The 21,629-nt window shown below is 46.6% G+C and overlaps 1 protein-coding gene across 1 annotated transcript; it reads right to left on the reverse strand.

The window, feature by feature from the left end:
* Positions 1-1,770: 1,770 nt before the first annotated feature.
* UBE2G2 (ubiquitin conjugating enzyme E2 G2) lies at positions 1,771-21,594 on the reverse strand. The gene is made up of 6 exons (XM_064666826.1): positions 21,495-21,594; positions 15,193-15,228; positions 15,061-15,106; positions 9,483-9,601; positions 5,535-5,675; positions 1,771-3,682 (listed from the first exon to the last, which is right to left on the reverse strand). Exons 1-6 carry the CDS (start codon positions 21,535-21,537, stop codon positions 3,570-3,572), a joined length of 498 nt encoding a protein of 165 aa, XP_064522896.1. The 5' UTR covers positions 21,538-21,594; the 3' UTR covers positions 1,771-3,569.
* Between the last annotated feature and the right edge of the window lie 35 nt (positions 21,595-21,629).

Here is a 21,629-nt window from a genome sequence, read left to right on the forward strand (position 1 = left end):
GGGAGCCCGGGGCTGGCTCTGCCCCCAAGCTGCAGCCGTTTCATGTGGTTCCAACGCCTCTCACACTTTCAAAGAGCCACCCGCCTGCACACAGGCACACCAACCCAGCTAATGGATGTCTCACAACCCACTGTGTGTGTTCTGACACAGCCCCTCCGCCAAGGAAAAACAACAGCATGTGTGTGTGGATGTGTGTATATACAAAGGCTTTAAAGAGGACGTTGCTTGCATTTTTACAGCTTTGTTGAAGGTTTGTTTTCTGTTGTTTTTTGGTTTTGGTTGTTTTCTTTTTTTTTATATAGAACCTTAAAGCAAACATAATCCAGAGAACAAGATTCTTTAAAATCTTTAATACTTTACCTGCATGAGTAACACCTGTAGAGCTCTGACACTCCCCAGTGAACGTGTTTTATAGTAAGTGTTTCAGGCCAAAAAAAGGCAACTGCTCAGAAAAACATTGCTACTGGCCAGTACTGCACATGCTGCCAATATGTGTGTTCCTTCAGGAAGGGAGAGGATTAAGCCTTTCAGGAAAGTCTATCCTGGGAGCCACAGGGCAGCTTCACAAGCTTGAACTTTCAGGTGTTCCCTGCCTACAATAAGGTGCCTGTACTGTGAGACCCTCTCAGCTGGTCACAGCAGGAGCCCACACACCTCCACTATGCAAGCTGAACCCTTGTGCTGCATGCAAGGATTCAGTTTATTGTAGAAAAATAAAGGGTTCTTTCTTTCCTGCAAATAAAACAGGGAATCTAGCATGCCAACCACGCTGCCACCTTTAATCCTTTCACAGAATCTCAGACTGGTTTGGGTGAGAAGGGACCATAAAGCCCATGTCATTCCAATCCCCTGCCATGGGCAGGGACACCTTCCACTAGCCCAGGTTGCTCCAAGCCCCGTCCAGTCTGGCCTTGAACACTTCCAGGGATGGGGAAGCCACAGCTTCTCTGGGCAACCTGTGCCAGGGCCTGACCACCCTCACAGGGAAAAATTTCTTCCTCAAAGAACGTGATAAACAACGAACTCCTTTCAATGAAAAACACTCACTGCTGGTTTCAGCTGAGCAAACAGCCACCACTTAGGACAGTTCTCACCTCGACACCAAGTCCTCTGAGGTGAACTTCTGTCTACATTTTGTCACCTGCAAGAGTGCCTGGTAGGCATGTTCACTGGATGGCTTCAAACACCTGAGTCAGCAAGCCTGCTGCATGCCAGTCATTTAAAAAAAAAAGATTTTATTTCTAAACAGAGAGATTTGGGGACTATGGAAATTCTGAGTAGAAACTGGACATCTGAGCAACCTGGACTAGTGGAAGGTGTCCCTGCCCATGGCAGGGGGTTGGAATGAGATGGTCTTTAAGGTCCCTTCCCAGCCAAACCATTCAGTGATTCTGTGATCTAAGTGTCCTTCTCAAATGCAAGGGCTAATATCAGCACATTCCAAATAAATTCACTTGTTGCATGTTCATGAGACCTTCCTAGGCCAGGCACATGGTTATAACAAGATTTTTGCAAGAAACAAACCACATCTGCCCGCTGTCGGGTTTTTGCAGTTTTCTTTGAATTACCCACCCATTGCCATCATTAGAGACAAGACATTTGCCTGAAAGGCCAAGCAACAGCAACCATGTCAGCTCTTCCACTGCCCTGAAGTATTCCCAGTGTTTTAACTGGGTTAGAATAAACCCCTCCACTCCTTTGGAGCAAGTATCTTGGCCAGGCGGTTACCCGTACAAAACACCCACTGCAATACATTTGCGTACACCTATGAAAGGAGAAAATATAATCACTTTATTTTCAGTATACAGACTAAATCCCACCATAAAATCAAGATAATGAGCAAGCACACATGAATAAAACACTCTGCACTTAACCAAACCCCACTTTTGCCACGTCTGCTGAATCCATCGTTGGCCACGTGGCCCTCGCAGCTCTCCGGCGTTGTTCCCCAAAGTGGCTGCAGTGCTCCCAGGAGCAATCCTCCCCCTACTTCAATTCAAAAAACGCTCCCAGTTTGTGTAAAGTGCTACATTTTCCTGTATGCCTTGAAATACTAGTTAGGTACAACACTATTTTGTCATCTCTGCCTCCCAAGCTATGTCCGGTCCCCCTCCCCACCCTTACATCAAAGCAACAATTACTTCTACAAGGAGGTAAAAATCAGCAAGTTGTAGCAATACAAACCCTTCAGAGGTGCAGAACGATGGCACAGTGCAATCTGCACCACGGAGAGCAAGACAGAAACACTGACGAGTTGCACCACGCACATGCACACGATCACCTCTGTAAAGCTTTCTCCACGCCGCGACTCCTTCCACGTCACACGCTCTTCACATTAAAAGAAAACCAGCCCTTCTCAAATTTAGCCCGTTTAAAGCTGCCAACAAAATTGGACTCTGTGTGCTGTCAATGGGCATGTTATTGCTTGTAGTAAATTGAAGATTTGGACCTACATGTGAGATTGGCTTGCAAAGCAGAAAGGTCAGCAGAGGCCCCTCAGCAGTTTTAGGAACTGATCAGCTGGTTTTTCCTGCACCCTTCACATCGGCTACAACACTGCAGTCCAGAACATGCATCGTACCATCCTCGAGAAGACAGTCCCTGTCTTCCCTGGCTCCTATTTAATACATAAGAGCACTCAGCGTAGAGTGTCACAGGTAATTTTAACAAGTTCATCATGTTCATCTTCGCTCGTTCACCTGAAAACGGGTGACCTGGGCTGTAAGAGCAAAGGCCAGCAGCGCCGAATCCTCTCAAAAGCCACGTGTCACCAGAGGAGGAGCTCACAGAGCTGTCCGGCTGAACCTGGATCCAAGTGTTTCACAGTCCAGTCTTTACACCTTGTGCCTCTAACTGAGTGTAAAGTTTACAACTGAGTGTCTTCAAGGAGTAATAAAGCAGCTCTTGGGATTTCTGCTAAGCCAACGCTGACTCAAAGGCTCAGTACAAACTCACAGTGTCACACGGGAACACCAGCACCTTCCAGATCTCCAGCCAGTCCTCACAGCTCCCTACATCCTCTCTAAAGTTCCTTTCTTTGCTAACACACCCCAACTATAACCTTGCTTTGCAGCCTCTCCTGCTAACTATACTTTTCGAATCAGATCTGACTGCAAATGCTGCCCTTAACCTAGAGAGTATCATAAAATGGATAGATTATTTTCTGTCTACTACTGCTCCAGATGCAACGCTACCTAAAAAACCACAACTAATTCTTCCAGCAGCTGACCCAAACCAGCGCTGCTCTCCAACAGCAAATGGGTGAGGGCGGGCTGCAGATTGCCAAGTGTCCAGGCTTTCCACACCACGAAGTGAGGTAGCAACAAGCAGCCTTTGAAACAGCATTGTCTCTGTATTTTTTCCCTAGCACTGAATCCCTTTTCCACACAGTTTAGCTTGTGAACTAGAGGCTTCTCTGGAGCAGCGGAAGAAAAGAGATGGTAAATAAATAACAAATGATAAGAACTAGGCCAATAGTTTTTACAAAGTTTTCCTTTTTGGTACCAGCACTGAGCACTGCTCGTTTCCAGGTGGAGAGAAATACAAAACACTTCAGTCTCTCTGTGAGCCTAAAGTCCGAGTGACTTCTGCACAATCTGCTTGGCAATTTTGTTAAATTGTTCTCTGTCTTCCCGCCACATCTTGGAGGCGTCTACGTTGGCTCCACTTTCATCATTTGGCTCTGAAACAAGAAAGACTGAAAGGTAAGTGGGCAATGGAACAAGACCTTCTTTCTTCTTCAAGAATGCCACTCCCCCGAGGCTTTGACACACTTCTCCTCCTTGGGACTACAGAAACACCACTAAAGAACACCCAGTGATAGCTCCCAGATTCCCAAACAGCTCTGATTTAACTGACCACAAGAGAAAGGATATCACAGCAAGGTCGAGTTTAGGCGAGAAACAAGTGGCAGAGGAAAAGGACTTCCTTTTGTTTGTGCTCTCAGCAGCAGAGCCCCACCACGCACATGGCCAACACAATGGGGCACCCCCAGCGCCGTCAAGGGGTTTTAAAACCGCACGTTGCTCCCTGCAAAATGTTCTTTCCTGGTTCTGCAGCTTCCCAGACACAAAGCCCCCACAACCAGGCCACCCAAACAGGCTCCATCACTCACTGAGATGGCTTGTTCTATTAAAAAACAACAAAACAAACCAAGGAAACCCAGAGAATGCTTTCATTTCTGCAACATCTCTCATCTGAGGATTTCAGAGCGCTTTAGAAAGCACATGAAGTACTGGGGTCAGGGGGGCTCCCCATTAGAAAAGAGGTAAGTGGAAACACAGGACTTATCAGGTTTGTGGGCAGCCTACAGCAGGACACTGTCCCAGGATTACACGAGGCACTGAGACAGAACACACACTGCTCATTTCCCTTCACACACTAGTCCAAACCCACTCTGGCCCAGTTCATGGCAGGTATCTCAGGCTCACATCCTTCTCAACATGAGATGGTCCACCTGTAAAAACCAGTAGGTGTGCAGGTCACCCAGTCTAGCAAACTTGGGCTTATGCTACCTGCAGAGTCAGAGCTGAGAGTTGGCCAGCAGCCTGAAAGAAGCTGATGTTTTAGCCTAATTACTCCAAAAGCCATGGGAAAACAGGATGCACAGGCAGAGAATGAGACCATGCTGACTCCTGCACTTACCAGTCTAGGTAAGGCTGCACCACAAACCAAGCTCTTCGAGGTCATGGGAAGCCCAGCAAGGTGCTGTTTGCCTGCACAGCTTCCCATCAGCAGGTTACTATTCCAAAGCTAAAACAGTCCCACGTAGGAATCTGCTGCTTGCCCTTTGATCAGCTTTGCTGCTTCTAAACCCATTTATCCTTCAAACCCAATTCTAAGGGACACGGCTCTGCCCTCTTCAGGCAGTTCAGTGGCTCTGTCCACTATGTGGAAAAGGATCCATCCTTCAGGGAGCTGTACGTGACAGAGCTGATCCACGGCCCTCACTGGATTTAGGAAAAAACATTTAAAAGGCTGCACAAAGAGTTTTTTACCCCAGGTCTCTTCTCAATAAGCCTTCCCCTGAACCAGAGATGGCAGAGTGGGGCACATTCCCAGGCCAGGAATAACAAAGAGAAATGGAGGGTGCTGGCTTCTGAATCACAGAGGCTATGGGCTCCAGCTTACTGTACTGGTTAGATCTGGTAACACTCCAGCTGCCAAAGCCAAATCCAACACTGGCTCTAATCCACAGCTTTAAGAGCTGAACAGACACCACAGCAAATACAAAGAAGCTTTTGTCCAGGAGCAGGGAACCAGCTGAGCCTCTGGAACCACCTGACCAGCGCCACCAGCTCGGTTGCTGCCAACCTGGAAGGAAAGCCTTGCTGGGAACACCTGGTTACTGATTCAGCAGCATTTTTTTTCAAATTCTTTTCAGAAAACTGGTTTATTAATAAATAAATAACAGGGCTTTAAGAACTGTGGTTGCTGCTGAGCAGCTTTACACGTGCTTTGCTCACTTAACAAAGCAAGTAGCAAGAGGCAGCTCCAGCTAACTCAGGACCTGCTGAGAGAACAGCACTGCTCACCTGCCAGCATGCTAACAACCGACAGCAGGATCTTCTCCACGCTCTGCACGGGACTCCACCGCTCTGCGCTGCTCTCGTATCCCATGGGGTCATCCCCGGGAGCATGAAGGATAGAGATGCAGACTCTCCCATCAGGGTAAACTGAGCAAGAAGTACAGAGGATTGGTTGTTACTCAGTGGAAACACTTGGCTTCTCCAGACCTTTTGCCTTTGTACTGACTGAGGCCAAACCCAGTTTTAAATTTCCCCTTCCAAAGGCAAGCGGACACAAAATCCGAAAGACAAAAATCTTTAGGCAAATCTAACAAAGTCCTTCCCCAACAGAAACCTGCTGGGAGCACTCGTGTCATTTAATAACCAGTGACAGGCTCCATGGGAAACATAATAGATGTAGTAGCCTGGATAAGGCACGGATTTATGCACAGACACAGTTCCAAGCAGGTAACCAGTCCTACTTAAATGAAAGCAAATGCACTGAACACACACTGGAGTCCTCCACTGGACCGTGACTGTGAAAATAATTGAGCAAAGGAGGGAAAAGTGTTACGTTAAATACGCTATAAACATAAGTGTGATAAAAAATAAAGTGTTATGCTAAAAACCATAACATAAATATATCATAAAGAATAGAACTGATCTTATTTAGAACATTACTGATATGCAATCAGAAGAATTCCCACAACTTTTTTTTTTTACCATTTTGCTTAAAGCTCAGCTGCATTAAAGCACGGGAAACAAGGAAACCTATGAATTAAAAGTTTCAGGCATCTTCCCCTCTACACCTTTAGCACAAGCAAAGTGTCTGCAACAGTACAAGTTGTCTTAACAGAGACTGGACTCTACCGACTTGGTAATACACCAAACAAAGGTTGAAGAGGAAACACAAAGAGAATACAGTTGGAAAAGCAGCTCTAGCAACATGGCCTAATTCTGCAGCCTCCCAAGGAAGGACAACTTTAGCCAAGCACTTTAAGTGCTTCAATTCCTCAGGTGACCAAACCTGTGCCACTGCCAGGGAAGCAAGACAAAACAAAGCGGGAATGACCGCTGGAAGCAGCTGTGCTCATTTCCAGTTCCTTCCCTTCACCCAGCTATGTCTGCACAAGCCTGTGACACGTAAGCTCTGTGGAAGACTTTTATTTACATCCCCTCCTGCAGCCCCAGGCTGGGGACTGGAGCTGGTCTAGCTGTTGTTGGAAGAGGAGGAAACAGCAGGTGCTAAATCAGCACTTCTCCTTGCAAGTTAGGAACCCACTGGTAGAAGGTGCTTCACTGTAAGTGACTCTCCTGTTTCTGTGCAGGGCCTCATTTCAAACAGCAGGAACACAGTGGCACAGTCAAGATGGCAAAGGCTGATTCCAGGAAGACATACTCATCTTCTCCCTTTCTGCTCAGGTGAGACCTCACCTGCAGTGCTGCCTCCAGCTCTGGGGACCTCAACATCAGAAGGATGTGGAGCTGCTAGAACACATCCAAAGGTGGCCACAGAGATGCTCTGAGGGCTGGAGCCCCTCTGCTCTGGAGACAGCCTGGGAGAGCTGGGGGTGTTCAGCCTGAAGAAGAAAAGGCTCTGGGGAGGCCTTGGAGTGCCTGAAGGGGCTTCAAGAGAGCTGAAGAGGGATTTTGGACAAGGGCCTGGACAGGACAAGGGGGAATGGCTTCAAACTGACAGAGGGCAGGATTAGGGCAGAATTGGGATATTGGGAAGAAATTCTTTCCTGTGAGGGTGGTGAGGCCCTGGCACAGGCTGCCCAGAGAAGCTGTGGCTGCGCCTCCCTGGAAGTGTCCAATGCCAGGTTGGACAGGGCTTGGAGCAACCTGGTCTAGGGGAAGGTGTCCCTGCCCATGGCAGGGTGTTGGAATGACATGGGTTTTCAGGTCCCTTCCAACAATGCCTTCCAATCCCCCTCGATGATCCTATGATCTTTCCATGTCGTCGCTCAGTGCTAATGCAAGCACTGCCACTAATCACTACTTTGAAGTTGTCTTCACCAGAGCATCCAAGAAGGTCATTTTAATTTAAGGGAAGACAGCTCAGAGGTGTTTTGATTCCCCCTTCACATAACATCAACTGCAATGATGAGGGAACACAGCAGACTTTTTAAACGTTTTCCTTGCAATTTCTCACAGCAGGATGAACAGGCACTGAAGGAACAGAAAAAGCAGAGCTGCAGCCTTTCTGGGTAGAATCAGCCCAGCACAACCCCAGCTGAGAAGAAAGACTCAAGTGCCCACTTCAGGTGATCTAAACTTCAGACTTACAAGACCCAGAGTTTTAAAGAACTGAGCTGACCCCCTAGTATGCTCCAGTTAACCACATGGAAGAAGCACCCACATGTAAAGCCACCCTGTAACCCAGAGTCAGGTAGTTTGTGCTTCTCTGCACCCCACTCTTCCTGGCAATGCTGCACACAACGTAGCTGCCAGAGCAAACCTCAAGGCAAGGCCACAGCGGGAGCTGCAGAGTATTGTGTGGACATGGATTTGCTCAAGGAGACCAGTCCTGGCAAGAATTTTAGGTGAATTAGTCCAGCTGGAGGAAGGTGCTGATGTGGCCACACTGCTTCCAAGTGCCAAATGCTGCCCTGCTGTGGACACCAGAGCTCCAGAGGTGATGCCACACTGCCTTAGGCATGTCCACACATTTCTACCCTGTGACATGCAGGTGTGTCTTCCCCAGGAGAACAGAAAGATGTGGATTAAATGGGCAAGAACCTGCACGAGTGGTGCTTCCAGAAGGGAAGAACAGAACAACTTCACAAAATTGCAAAACTCCTTGGAATAGGATGAAATAAATCGATTCCCAGCTGAAGTTACGACTTGTGTTTTGCGAGTGTGGGAACATCAGCTGGAGAGGAAGCATTAGGCAGGAGGGCAGCATTTGCCTTTTATTGCTCCCAGGTGGCAGAGACCTAACAGCCTAGAACACAGATGCAGCCCACCAAACCTGGGTGATGACAAACAACCTTTACAGAATCCATGTTGATTTAGAAGATGTCGTAAGCAATGATTTTACACAGAATTTCAAGGCTGATGCCAGAAGGCAGTGCTCCAGGCTGCAAAGGGGGGGGCTTTATGGTTTTTTCATGTCCAAGGCTCAAACCTGTTAGCTGTACTTCTTGTTACTGCAATTACTTCCACTGAAGACTCTTAAGATAATATTGTTGCCATCACAGAATCACTAAGGTTGGAAAAGATCTCTGTGATCATGGAGTACAAGTGGAATCAGAATTGCAGAGCAAAGGCCAGCAAATTTTTAATATTAAATGCCCAGCAAATGTGTCGTCTGCTTGGACAGAGCACTCTGTATTTCAGAAAGATCCCATCAGAAATGTTAAACAAACCTGTGGCTTCATGCTGCCTGATGAAGCTGCACCCACACTTTGGTGAACATGAACAACTTTTCACTCATTAAAATAACACCAAACTACCTAAATACAAGCCACAGAGCAAGACTGAGCTAAAGAAGCATTTGGACAATGCTCTCAGGCACATGGTGTGATTCTTGGGGTGTCCTGCACAGGGCCAGGAGTTGGACTCGATGATTCTGATAGGTCACTTCCAACCCAGTATATTCTGTGATTCTGTGACTGGAAAGAGCCTGTATTAATTCACTAAGTCTCACATCATGTATAGAAGATTCAGCTGTAGATTCAGCTTTATCCAGTAGTTACAAGTATACCCAGAATTATCTTAAAGGCAGTGAATTTTTTGGAATCCTTACTGGACTGTTAAGGAGCAAAAGGTTTACGAGGAGTAATGTGATTAACAGGAAAGGACCCTAAAACAGAGAAAAACTGGACCAGCTGAATGCTGCTGCTGCATGGCCAAGGCTGGAAAGGGAGAGAACCACCCTCAGGAAGGACACCAGCTCTCCTGCTGCACAAATTTGTTTTTAAAGTGCACAAGCAACCCACTCCCCTGTGCATCCTGCTGCATCAGACTCACTGTTGGGATGGAACATCTCGCACGTGAACCTCATCTTCGGAGGACTCAACGGGTAGTCGAGTGGAAAGCTCAGGATAGCAGGGAAAACACCATACTCAAAACAGGTGTCTTCAGGACCCCTAGAAACAGGTAAAACATTATTTGCCAGTTTTAAACAGCTCTTTCACCCAAATTCTTGTCTAAATGAGATGTCTGAAGCTTCAGTTAGATCATCTTCTCTGGGAAACAAAGAGTTAACGTGCTCTTACCCCACACCTCATAAACTTAAATCCAAATACAAGGCTTGGGAGGCAAGGGGGAAATCAAAGCTTGCACACTAAATTACTAGGAAGGTCACAACACTGTTTAATTAGCAGGGTGTGTCTGGATATAATTGGAGTATCTGGCTCCAAGGCATGTTCCAGGATTTGAGCGTCTGCACGTCAAGAGAAAGCAGAGGCAGGTGTGGGACTCCTCTGCCTTTGAAGATACTGTTATGCTGCACAAGACAGAGATGTCAAATGCTGGAGCCCAAAAATAAATTATAAGCCTCACAGAGATCCCAGCTGCCAGTCTAGAGAACAACCACACAAACATTTATCGCTGTCTGATGCAGAAAACACAGCGAGGATTTGCAAAAATAAAAACAGAGCCCTGAGACCATAATTGCCAGAGGAGATGCAGGACAACAATGTGTCTTTGCAGACTTCAGGTATTGAGTTTGTCCTCCCTCGAGTGCATGTGGAGAACAAATGGCTTCACCAGGGTTCTTGTAGAAACATTTCCTTATTGTGTTCCCGCATCTAGTTCAAAGTGCAGTCGAGCTGAGAACATGAAGACAACTATTTTACCCTGCCTGTATAGAACACTTTTGAAAAGTGAGCAGAAAAAAAAGTTTATTAGCCATGATTTATTCAAACTTGATGAACCATCTGGGAGTTGTAACACAAACATGATTTCCCCTGATTGGAAAAATGACGAAATAAGCTTCAGCACCGAAAATCGTAGCCAGGGAAACCTCATATATTTAGTAAAAAGCCCTTCAAACAAAGGTTCTACTGACTGGGAAATAAGGTTTAGGAATATATTCATGCCTTCCCCTCCCAATCCCCATTCCCTGTGCCAGAAAGAACATTAAAAGTTCAAGGATTCCTAACAATTAAGACAGCCATTGATAACCTAGAGAAAAAGAAAACCAAGAGCAGCAAATCCTAAAGCCTTACGAAACTCACTCTCTCAAACTTTGGGACTCAAAAGACTTGGCTGGTAGATAAACACAAGAACTATGTGATTTAAACCCGAGCATTGACACTGGCAGGTAAGAGAAGAGAAATGCATCAATAGTCTGCAAGAATGAAAGCTAAATTGTCTCAACCACTTTGTTCCCTTTCCGGCCTTTTCCCTAAATTTAGCTGGGATTCAATTCACATCTGAGAGTAAACTGAATGCATTTTTTCATGACCATTTTAATTCCAGCTGCATTTTAAAGGCTTATTGTTGAACTTCTGAGAGTATGTACATACAGGCATTGAAAAGCTGGTGGGTGTCTTATGTTCTGTTTTGAGAGCAAACCCACAGCCTTGAGGGCTCTTCTGTCAAATAGGCTCAACCCAACACACTCCATTTTCGGCCCTGCTTTTGTTTTAGCCACTCAGCGCTGCCAGGATCAACTTCAAAAGAAATTATTAAAGTTAATCCAAGACAGCATTTGCAGCTACAAAACACTCAGCATTTGAACTTAACAGCATCACTTTCAGCTCAGAAAGGACATCAGCAGGGCCTGGGAGGTAAGAGCAAGGCAGCTTCTGCAATCACCCCCCTGCTCTGCAGTGATTCCACAGCTGACTTTAAGCATGAAAATGAGAAACTCTGAGCTCCACAAGCTGGCTATTACTCAGGCAAGGGGCTGAAAAGGGTGGTGGGTATCTGCCAAAATAAGAGGGAAAAGCGCCTTGACGAGGACAGCTCATGGGGATTGTTTAGTCTGGAGAAAAGGAGGCTCTGGGGGATCTTCTTGCTCTTTTTACAACTCCCTGACAGGAAGGTCAAGCGAAATGAGGGTCAGGCTCTGCTCCCAGGGAACAAGAGACAGGACATTTCAGGCATTGGAACGGCCTACCCAGAGAGGTGGTGGATTCACCATCCCTGGAGGTTTTTAAAAAGAGATTGGACGTGGCCCTTAGTGCCATGATATAGTAATTGGAGTTGGATCAGGGGTTGGACTTGATGATCTTGGAGGTCTTTTCCAACCCAACCTATTCTATGATTCTATGACAAGAGGAAACGGCCAAAAGATGTGCAGGGGAGGTTTAGATTGGATATTAGGGAAAATTTCTCCCCTGAAAGGGTGGTCAGGCACTGGCACAGGCTGCCCAGCACAGTGGTGGAGTCACCATCCCTGAAAGTGTTCAAAAACATGGAGATGTGGCACATGGGGACATGGTTTAGTGGTGGATTTGGCAGTGCTAGGGGAAAGGTTGGACATGATGGTCTCAGAAGCCTTTTCCAACCTTAATGATTCCGTGATTCTTAATTCTATAATCACGGCTTCAAATACATTTGTAAATGGCTTATTTGTAAAAAGATAACTGGAAAAAACCCCACAATCATGAGATGCCCAAAAGAGGAATGGAGACAAAAGTCATAAGCCTAATTATAGCTCTAATTACCTTTCTAGACAGCTTTTTGAAAAGTTGACTTCAATTCATATTGTTTTCAAGCAATCTTTAGGCTAATAAAGTTCTTAACAATCGTGTGGTTTTTTGTGTCTTTTGGGGATAAACTGTAACAGCAACACACACTTGTACATGGCAACTAGAGAGGGCAAAACTCGGCCTTGAAATGTTAAATCCATGAAAATGAGACACCCTGAAGGACCTCACACAGTGCTAAGGAACTGGGCAGCATAAGGCAAACTCTCCTGAAACGCTGTTGCAAAGATCTGACTTTCAGAAATACTCCCCACCTCCGCTGTTCAGAAAGGTTTCCACGTGGTATTTTCAGCTCTTGATCTATTACACTCATTTTGGGAGCATGAGAGCTGTTCTGTCCTTCAGACATGTCAATACAGCCTTAACATTTATATGTCTCACATTCCTCCAGCACTGCTGCTGCGGGCAAGAACACTGGAAATACAAATTATTACTTCCATTATTTAAAAAGACATTATTTTATCTCTGAGCCAAGTTCTTACATCAATCTGTGTAACATTACCCAGCCCACCTCTGAACTGATAAATGAGAGATGTCTTTTCTCTCCTAGGTCCCTTTTTTAAAATTTATTTGCCATTACGTGTGCTCTGGCTTTATATAAACTGGGTGAAGGAAAATAGTATTCTGTTCTTTTCACTATCATGTTACTTAGATTTTGCACATCATCCGTCCGAAAATCTGAAGCCAGCTTTACTCTAATTTCCTCATCTGCACACCTCTCATTCCCAGAATCTCATACAGCACATTTGAGATTACAAAACACTGGAAGAGATCACCACAAATACAAACAGGAGGTGTAGCTTGCTTTCCAAAGGTATGCAAACACTGCTGCTAACAGGGCTTGTAAAGAGATGAAAGCAACCAAACGTGTTTAGGGTAAACATGTTTCTATTGTACCACAGCTTCAGAATCGAGCAGATCTTAAAATATAACTTGATTATGACATACACACAATATAGAAACCAAAATGAAAGCACCTCCTCCGCCTCTCATTTTACGCTGACAAAGACCTGAAGCTCAACACTCAGCACTTATTTAAAGGGCTTTCAAGTCTGCAAGCACCAACTTCATTCTTTAGGAACATTATGGGAAACATGAAAAAGTACTGTCTAGGCTAAACCAAAGCTCTACTCAGCCACACAGCCTCTGCTAAGAGAAAGTACCAAGAGGCAGGAATATTCCAAGAAGTGCATTAAATCCCCTGGGATTTCCACTCCCAGCAATGCACAGCTGTCTGACCTGCAGTCTGGCACATTACAAAGCACATGTGCTGACTGTGCCACTGGCAGAAAGAGAAGGCATAAGACCCTGCAGCCAAAATCTTTGGTGTCAGGCAACAACCAACCTATTTCCATGCCAAGTGTTTAATTTCAGGGGACTGAGCTACCAGGAAGCACAACCTGTTATCCCAAGAGAAATCGCTGCACATAAGCAGAGGCATTTGCCAACTCTTCCCATCAATGAGCAAACAAGCAGTGGTAATCCAAACCTCCACTTACCAAGGCCTAAAATAACTCAGAGGCTCCTGCTTGCCATACAGCAGGATCACCCACACAGCTTGTGTGGAATAGGGGATTCGCTACAGCCCGGGATGCTTTTGTATTGGTTGTGTGCCTGAGCCCAAGAGACAGAAACCTTGTTTTTCATCCCTAGACAATACACTCCCAGCAAACCCAGCTAGGAAAACTCTGCCACCCACGCCAGCTGAGAATCTCACCAGTCAGCACTGGTGGTTGCAGGGAAAACCTGCCCAGAGCCCAGTGGGGACGGAGCGAGTGGGGCCACAGCCAACACCTGCTGCCCTGAGTCCTCCAGGACCCCCCAGCCCTGGCTGAAGGGAAGGAAATCACCAATTCTTACCAAAGGAATCCTGAAATACAGAGCTGGGATCTACCCCAATAACAGACCATCAGATTCAAGATGAACTTAGTGGTTTAAAGCTTCTTCCTCTTCTAATTGTGTAGCATTTGCATAAACTGTCAGATGTGAGTGACAAAGGTCTCTCTTCTTCTCCTCTGCCATTTTAGAACTTTATTTTGTAAAAACCACAAGTTATTCCATGTACTCAAAGTTCCCAAAAGCACAGCATGACTAAGAGTACAAGAAAGAGGTAAGACAACTCCTAAGACACTGGTCAGGAAGATTTTGTCTTTTCATGGCTAATTTTGCTACCAACAACCATACCCATCAGCTGGGGAGTGGAAGGGAGAGAACACAGCTTTTTAAAGGAGTCTTTGCCACCCCCAAAACACAACAGGTTTTTCAGAGCTATTCACCAAAAGAAGAGCTTTCTATACAGAACCACTGCACTCAACTCTTCACAACACCAATCTATTCATGAAGTTTAAAGAATTACAAAAGATTTTTTTACTTAACTATGAATAGTTTTTCAGATCAAAACCTTTCAATTTTTCTAGAAAAAAGACTGGATAGTAAGTAAACTAATTCTAGACGTTGATTTTTTTTTCTCCTGTCACTAATAATCTGTGTATTTTGCTCCACTTAAAATCTGCCCTGCATCTGCAGTTAAGCAATGTTCCAACAGCTCTGTGATCTACAAGCAATTTGTTGTTTCCTACAGCGTTTGTAAATGTAACACATAGTCAAGGGAGCCCAAATGAGGATTCCTGAAAAACTTGCAAGCTTATTATTATGACACCTGTACAACAAGTGATCACAAGTTGTACACTTCACCAATGCTGTCTCTATCATCCTGGTTAAAATCCAAATATAACTCCCTGTTTAGGTAAGAGAAGGAATTCCCAGCCAAGGTAGGCCAAGGTTGATGTCATACAGAACTGATAGTAATTTTTTTACATTCTTGGTCTCCTAGAAACTAATCACAGCATGCAACTGCTGATTTCAGACACAAAGCAATATTAACTCACATGATCAGGGCTTCCCACTCAAAGAAGTTCTCTTCGTTCATGGGACCTGTGAAACAAAACAGAACAATGCTCAGTGCCACCTGGACACAAGGTTACAGCTCCAGAGGGCACAAACCCCACTCGGCTCCTCACCTGCCACGATCCCTTCAGGAGGGTTCAGGGTCAGCTCTGTGAAAACAGAAACACAAGGAAGGTTAAGGTGACCTGTGAGCCTGAGCATTTTGGGTGGTGTTTGCTTTGGCCACAGCTTAGCACAGAGGCCCCACCACCAAACACCCTTGGAGAACAGCTTGAGGATACCATGGGAGGAATCTCCTGGCCGTGCTTCACTGAGCAAAACTGCACATCCAGGAGACCCAGGATCCCACTGCTGACAATTTAACTGCTACATGCAAGACAAGTTTCCTAGACAAAATTATCTGGCACTTTGGGCTTCTTCAGCCTCCCAGAATTAGTCTTAGAATCACAGAATTGTTTAGGTTGAAAAAGACCTCCAGGGTCATCGAGTCCACTATCTTCCCAGGGGCAACAATTTAAAAATGAGAGGGAAAACAAAAACTCTTTCCACAGAGCCTGAGAAACACCCCCCTCTGGGACCTCTGTGGTATCTGCAAGTACAAACTCAACAGCCTACAAAGAGGTTGTATTACTGTGACCTCTGTGCACCCATTCAGGTTTGATGCACTTCAGTACAAAACCCAGAACGACACAAAAGCAGGAGAAGCAGAGACATTCGTACAATAACCTCCGGCATCAGCCCCCTATTTCAAGCCTGGTGAAGCCCAGTAACACCATGTGCTGATAAAAGAGGAACCAGGTTTTCTCCTGTCTAGTGGAATGACCATCAGCTTCCAGTTTCTGATGTCCTGCAGGGTGGCAGCAGCAGGGGAGGCACAGTTCAGCTGCACACAGGCAACCAGTGGCCTGCAGTCCCAGGAGTTCAACACCAGCCCCACAGTGCTGGCAGGTCATCCAGTGGGACTGGTGGCAGGAGGTGACACTCCCAGCTGCTTTTCCAACACAGTGTTTCCTAACCAATGGCCTGTGGAGCACCAGTAGCCTGTAACACAGAACACAGCCACAAGAACCACCATGCTCATTCCCACGCAGGAAAACGAGCAGGAACATGCACCCAGGCAATATGGGAAGTCACAAACCAACAAATGAAATGATTGACCTGATTTCTGTTAGGCTGTAGGTGAAAACTGCTGCATGGAACAGATTTCTGTCTTAGAACAGCTCCTTTACTGTAGGGTTCAAAGATGTGCCAAGATGCATTGACAGGAGAGACCGTGAAACTCTCCTGTTCCCTCAGGTTGCCCTTGACCTTGGCACAGCCCTCTCTGAAGTTCCAAAGCCCAGAAGCCCCAGACTGAAACTCAGCCTTACGGTTTCCCACAATGTCCTGACATTCAGGGACAGGTTTTTCCAGCTTCACAGTGGGTCTCCAGCAGCTTTTATTGCTGATGCTTTTAGACAGAAAGAGGGAGATGTCAAACCCAGGAGCTCCCGGAATCACTTTGCTCCATCTTGTGGCTCTCTCTAAGAAAATCCCTCTGATGTTTCCCATGATTTCCCTGGAAAAGCCAGCAGCACCTGTGTATCCCCTGTGGTGGCAGCCAAGCAGAGGTGTGCCATACAGCTCTCCATTCCAACAAAAACCAGGGCAATGGGCCAAAACCCACAGAGCAAAGGGTCTTCATGAGATCACAGGTTCAATTCTCTACTTCCTTGCTCAGCTCTCCCCTTGGAGAAAGAGGTTTCCATTCTTAAGGACCAGGTAAAGTGAGAACTGGGCAGTCAGGGGCACAAAGAGGTTTGATTTTGAGTGGCTGCTGCTACACCTGGTCATTGAGAAAGGAAAAACCCCTTTTCCACAGGGATGGTCACGTCCTACCCAGTGATTTCTCTAAAGCTGTTCAAAGGGAAACTCCAAGCACAGTTTTTGGAGCTGCACAGCATGAACTGCTGGGATCTGACACAGCATCAGCTGCTTCAGGCTCACCAGACCCTCCAAAAATGGAATGTTAGGGGGTAGTTTTTCCAATTATTTATACATGAGCAGCAAAAAGCAGTGAAAGGCTAAAACAAATGCTCAGATCAAAAGCAGAATGACTTTGACAGACCAGCTAGGCCAAGAGCTAGTGAGCTAGTGAGCTTCTCTCAGTGAAGAGATTTTCTCTAATATCCAATCCAAACCTCCCCTGGTGCTACGTGAGGCTGTTGTTCCCTGGGAGCAGAGCCTGACTCCCACCTGGCCCCACCCTCCTGTCAGGGAGTTGTAGAGAGCGAGAAGGTCCCCCTTGAGCCTCCTTTTCTCCAGGCTGAGCCCCCCCAGCTCCCTCAGCCACTCCTGATGAGAGTTGTGCTCCAGACCCTTCCCCAGTTCCATTACCCTTCTTTGGATAGCAAGGAGCTGAGCCCTCTGCCCAGGCTAAGCATGGACAGTATCCAACAGAAGGCACTGACAGGGAAAATACAGATCCTGAAGCTACACCTACTACTGTAGAGAGGCAGCTTGCCCAAACTTGATGCAGCAGCCAGCTCTTTGGGGCAGGCAAAGAAGAGTTTGGGTTGGAAGGACCTTAACACTCATCAAGTTCCATCCCCTGGGATGGGCAGGGATGTACCACCTGGAGCCAAGGATGCACGTTAGGAGGAGAGTCATCCCCCCTGCATCCAGCGCTGTAATAAAGTAAAACCTGCTTCTAATACTACAACTGGCCTTAAGGAGTTTTATTCCTTAACTGTAGGAATACAGTTAAGGAATAACTTACACTACAGAGTACGTGCACGAGCAGAAACGTCCTACTAAGAGGTTCCAAGAGGTTGCTGAGATGACTTATTTGCAAAAAAGAATAAAACAGCAAGCCAAGAAAGGAATCAGCTTTGAAAGAGATAAAGGGGAAAGCCAGGAAAGTTGTTGCTTGTAAGCTCAAAACAGCTGACACTACAGAACTGTGATGCTTCTATTGGGGCAGATCTGGTGCACAATCAACACCTTCATTTCACTGCTCTTTGTGGAGTCATTATCAGCCAATTCCACCTGGGAGACTGTTCTCAGGAAAACTGAAAACACACCTTCTTGTTAAAGGTCTTAATAAAGAGACTGATCACATCCTGATAAGAGAAGTTCAACAGTATGTTTTTTTCTAAAAGCTGCACCTAATTTAGGTACCTCCAAGGGGATTAAAAACCCGGGACTCGGGAAACATTAAGGGCGTGCTCACTGCCATATCTGAAAGCATCTGGACTGAGACACTTGAAAACAGCCAGTTTTCTTCTGGCTCCAAAGAACTCTTCCCAAGCAATAAGGATGGGAAGCACTCACTGAAGCACTGCCAGGTTCAGAAGATGTATAATTCCCGTGAATTCTCAAATCTCACAACATAAATCTCGTATTTTTAACCCGACAGCACTCCCAAAGATACCTGTTGGCATTACAATCTACTGCTCTATTGCCTGTTTGTACCAGGAAGGAAATACAGGGCATACAACCAGGCACAATAGTTCTCAGGTCTCTAGAGATCTGACTTAATTCTTCCAAAGTAACCCATTTTAGATTTGAAATTTCAGCCAGTGTAAGATATCTTCAAGATCCTGCAGCCAGGAAGCAGTAAACTTTCCATCTCTTTAACTCTTGTAAATACAAGCTGCTACTGAGAGACTAATATCAGGCCTTAATACTATTACACATCTAGAATTAACAACAGACTCTATAAAAATAACAGACAAAACCCAACAGACTCTAATAAAAACAATGCCCTTTTTTATATCTGATTTTTTTGAAAGCTTTAGCCAAATCAGTTCTGGCAGAGTAGATAATAAATATGAGGCAGAAAAAAGCCAAACATGCAAACAAAGATCTAAATGAGGACAAAAAAATGAATCCATATGATGTGGCTGTCCACACCCTCCATCCCTTTCTTTTTCTAAAGGAAAGAAAACCAGAGCAATTTCACAGCCTCTCACAAAATGGAATAATGTATTTGGGCTCTGACAGGTAGAAACTCCTCACAGTGTCAAGCATTTTTCACATAAAGCAACAATAAATACATATTATATAAAGATTTAAACGTGTGCAGACACACACAGAGAAAATCAAAGACCAAAACTGAAAAAGACAAGGAAAGAACTGGAAGTCTGGCAAGCAAAATACATCCCCCAGCAAGGGACTGACTGCCAAACACCTCTGTCATGACTAGAAGTAACTGAAGAGGAGAGAGAGAAAGGAGAAAGAGGGAAAGTAAAAGATTGTGTTCACCGATTTCTACAAAGACTGAAAACCATCTTCATGTTCACATTCACCCAGTGCCTGCATCCACACCAGCAACTCACATCACCGGGGGGAATGGAAAGTTCACACGAAGCTGAACCTCAGACCACAGCTCAGTCCCAAGGCAGGGCTTGCTCTTTTTCTGCAAAAAGGGGCAGCAGAACTGCTCATGACCAGGAACTGTTTCTATTCCTCAAAATAACTTTTGCTGAAAATCTGCACAGGGCGTGACAGCTTCCGAAGAGCTCCGACTCACTGCCAGCCTTCTGTGAAACACTAGGGGAGGGGTTTAAGTCAGCCTTGATTCTGGGGTCTGCAGCAGGGTTTGAGGTGCTCAAGGAAAGTAACAACCCAGAAAAGGCACGTGCAGCACAGGAAAATCCAGCAACAGACACCAGAACGTCTGGATAACTGCACTGCTGCAACTTGGGTTTCCAGAATTCAAAGCACCAGTTAGTGTGTTAATGTGCAGTTAGTCACATTAATTTTTTTACAATACTGTATTGGAGGTGGGAAAGTGTTTCTAAAGGCAGATCACAGATCAAACATTATCTCAGTTCATGACTAGTGTTACCCTGGGAAACCAGGCAGAGAAGATTCACCTCATGTCTGTCCATGGCATTAAGTAATTTTTCTGATGCCCTTTAATGTAATTTTTTTCCTAAAGATTTCATTCATGCAAGACACTCCAGTCAGATCTCTGAGTCTCTCTCAACAACAAAGGATCAAAAATGCTTTTTGGGACTGAGGGGACTGATGCAAGAGAACAGACAGAAGCAGAGCCAAGTCTTTCTGTTGTTGTTTTTCAGGTCAGTGCCTCTGGATCACAACGGAAAATGCAGATTTCTAGGACACACAGGCTTTGCCCACACACCCACGGGGCTTGCTCACCACTCCCAGCTGTCAGTGTCACCCCCTGAGTGGGGGGAGCCTGGCCCCCCAAACCCCTGTGTGACAGCTCAGCTTACAGACCTGTGCTCTGGGAACAGGCATGGTGTTGGCAGGGAACGTGTGCCTATAAATACTCGATTTTACTCAGGCTGGAATCTTCCACTAAACCATGGCAGAGAGAGAAACAACTGCCCGCCCCTGGACAGTCTGGGGAGTGCAGTAAGTGACCTTCCCTAGAGCAGGAGAACAGTTCTTAAAGCCCAGCTCTCTCTTTCCTCACCAAACACTTTGTTTCTGCATTTTAATTCCTTTCCATAATAAATAAAAGGCAGAGCATCAGAGCCCAAAAGCAAGGAGTTAAACAAACAAATACTTCTTGCCAACAAAAGGCGCCTTTGGACACCTCTCAAGCTCACCAGGGAGCAGATGACTCATCCCAGGAGAAGTGGGATTCCCAGGGGGACCCAGTCCCTGCTCCCTGTGGGGGGCTGGTCTGGATCACTGCTTTCCACCTCCTGCAAGTCACGTCTCACGCTGATTTTTAAACACACAAGCAAGTCTATGTCCTTGATCACTACATTCGAGTTTAAATGCTCTCACTAACCACTTCAGTTAAGGATAAAATCCCAGAATTGTTTGGGTTGGAAGAAACTGTAAAGATCATCTCGTTCCAAACCCCTGCCATGGGCAGGGACACCTTCCACTACACCAGGCTGTTCCAAGCCCCGTCCAACCTGGCTTTGAACACTGCCAGGGATGAGGCAGCCACAACCAGAAGGTATCTATCCTGGCAAACACCTCTAATGATCTTTGAGATAACGAAGCTCCGCAACAGAGACTTTCCACATCTGGAAAATCTTAACAGGGAAAAGCATGAAGGTAACTGGCCGCTTGCCCAGGGTTCCCAGCCTCGCCCATGACTAAGCTCCTGGAGCCGCGGAGTGCCCGATGTGTCACCCGCACACCGCCCGCCCCCCGTGTCCCACAGGCTGTGTCCCACCTGCGAGAGGGGGCCGCGGTGCCGGGCGTGCCCCCCTTCGCCACAGCTGCTCCCCAAAGCCCGCGGTGCCCCGTGCTCGGTACCCCTGACCCCCCGCCCCGGGGGCTCTGTACGGACGCGGGGAGGGCCCTGCAGCCGGCGGGGCAGGGGCAGGAAGGCCCGCGGCCTGGCCTGGCCTGCCCCGCCACCGCCCCGCGGGCCCTCCCGGGCTGTGGGAAGGATCCCGGCAGGAGGGGCAGCGCGGGAAACCCAGGGAGCGCGACTCACGCTTGTACTCGGCCATGAGCCGCTTCAGCGCCGTCCCCGCCATGGCGCGGCCCCGCCGCCGCTTCCGGGTGCGCGGCCAGAGCGCCCGGGGGTGGGGACGGGGGGAGGCGCTCTATCCCGCCGCCCGCGCCTCTA

This window comes from Pseudopipra pipra, chromosome 10 (genome assembly GCF_036250125.1).
Source record: "Pseudopipra pipra isolate bDixPip1 chromosome 10, bDixPip1.hap1, whole genome shotgun sequence".
Lineage (NCBI taxonomy): Eukaryota > Metazoa > Chordata > Aves > Passeriformes > Pipridae > Pseudopipra > Pseudopipra pipra.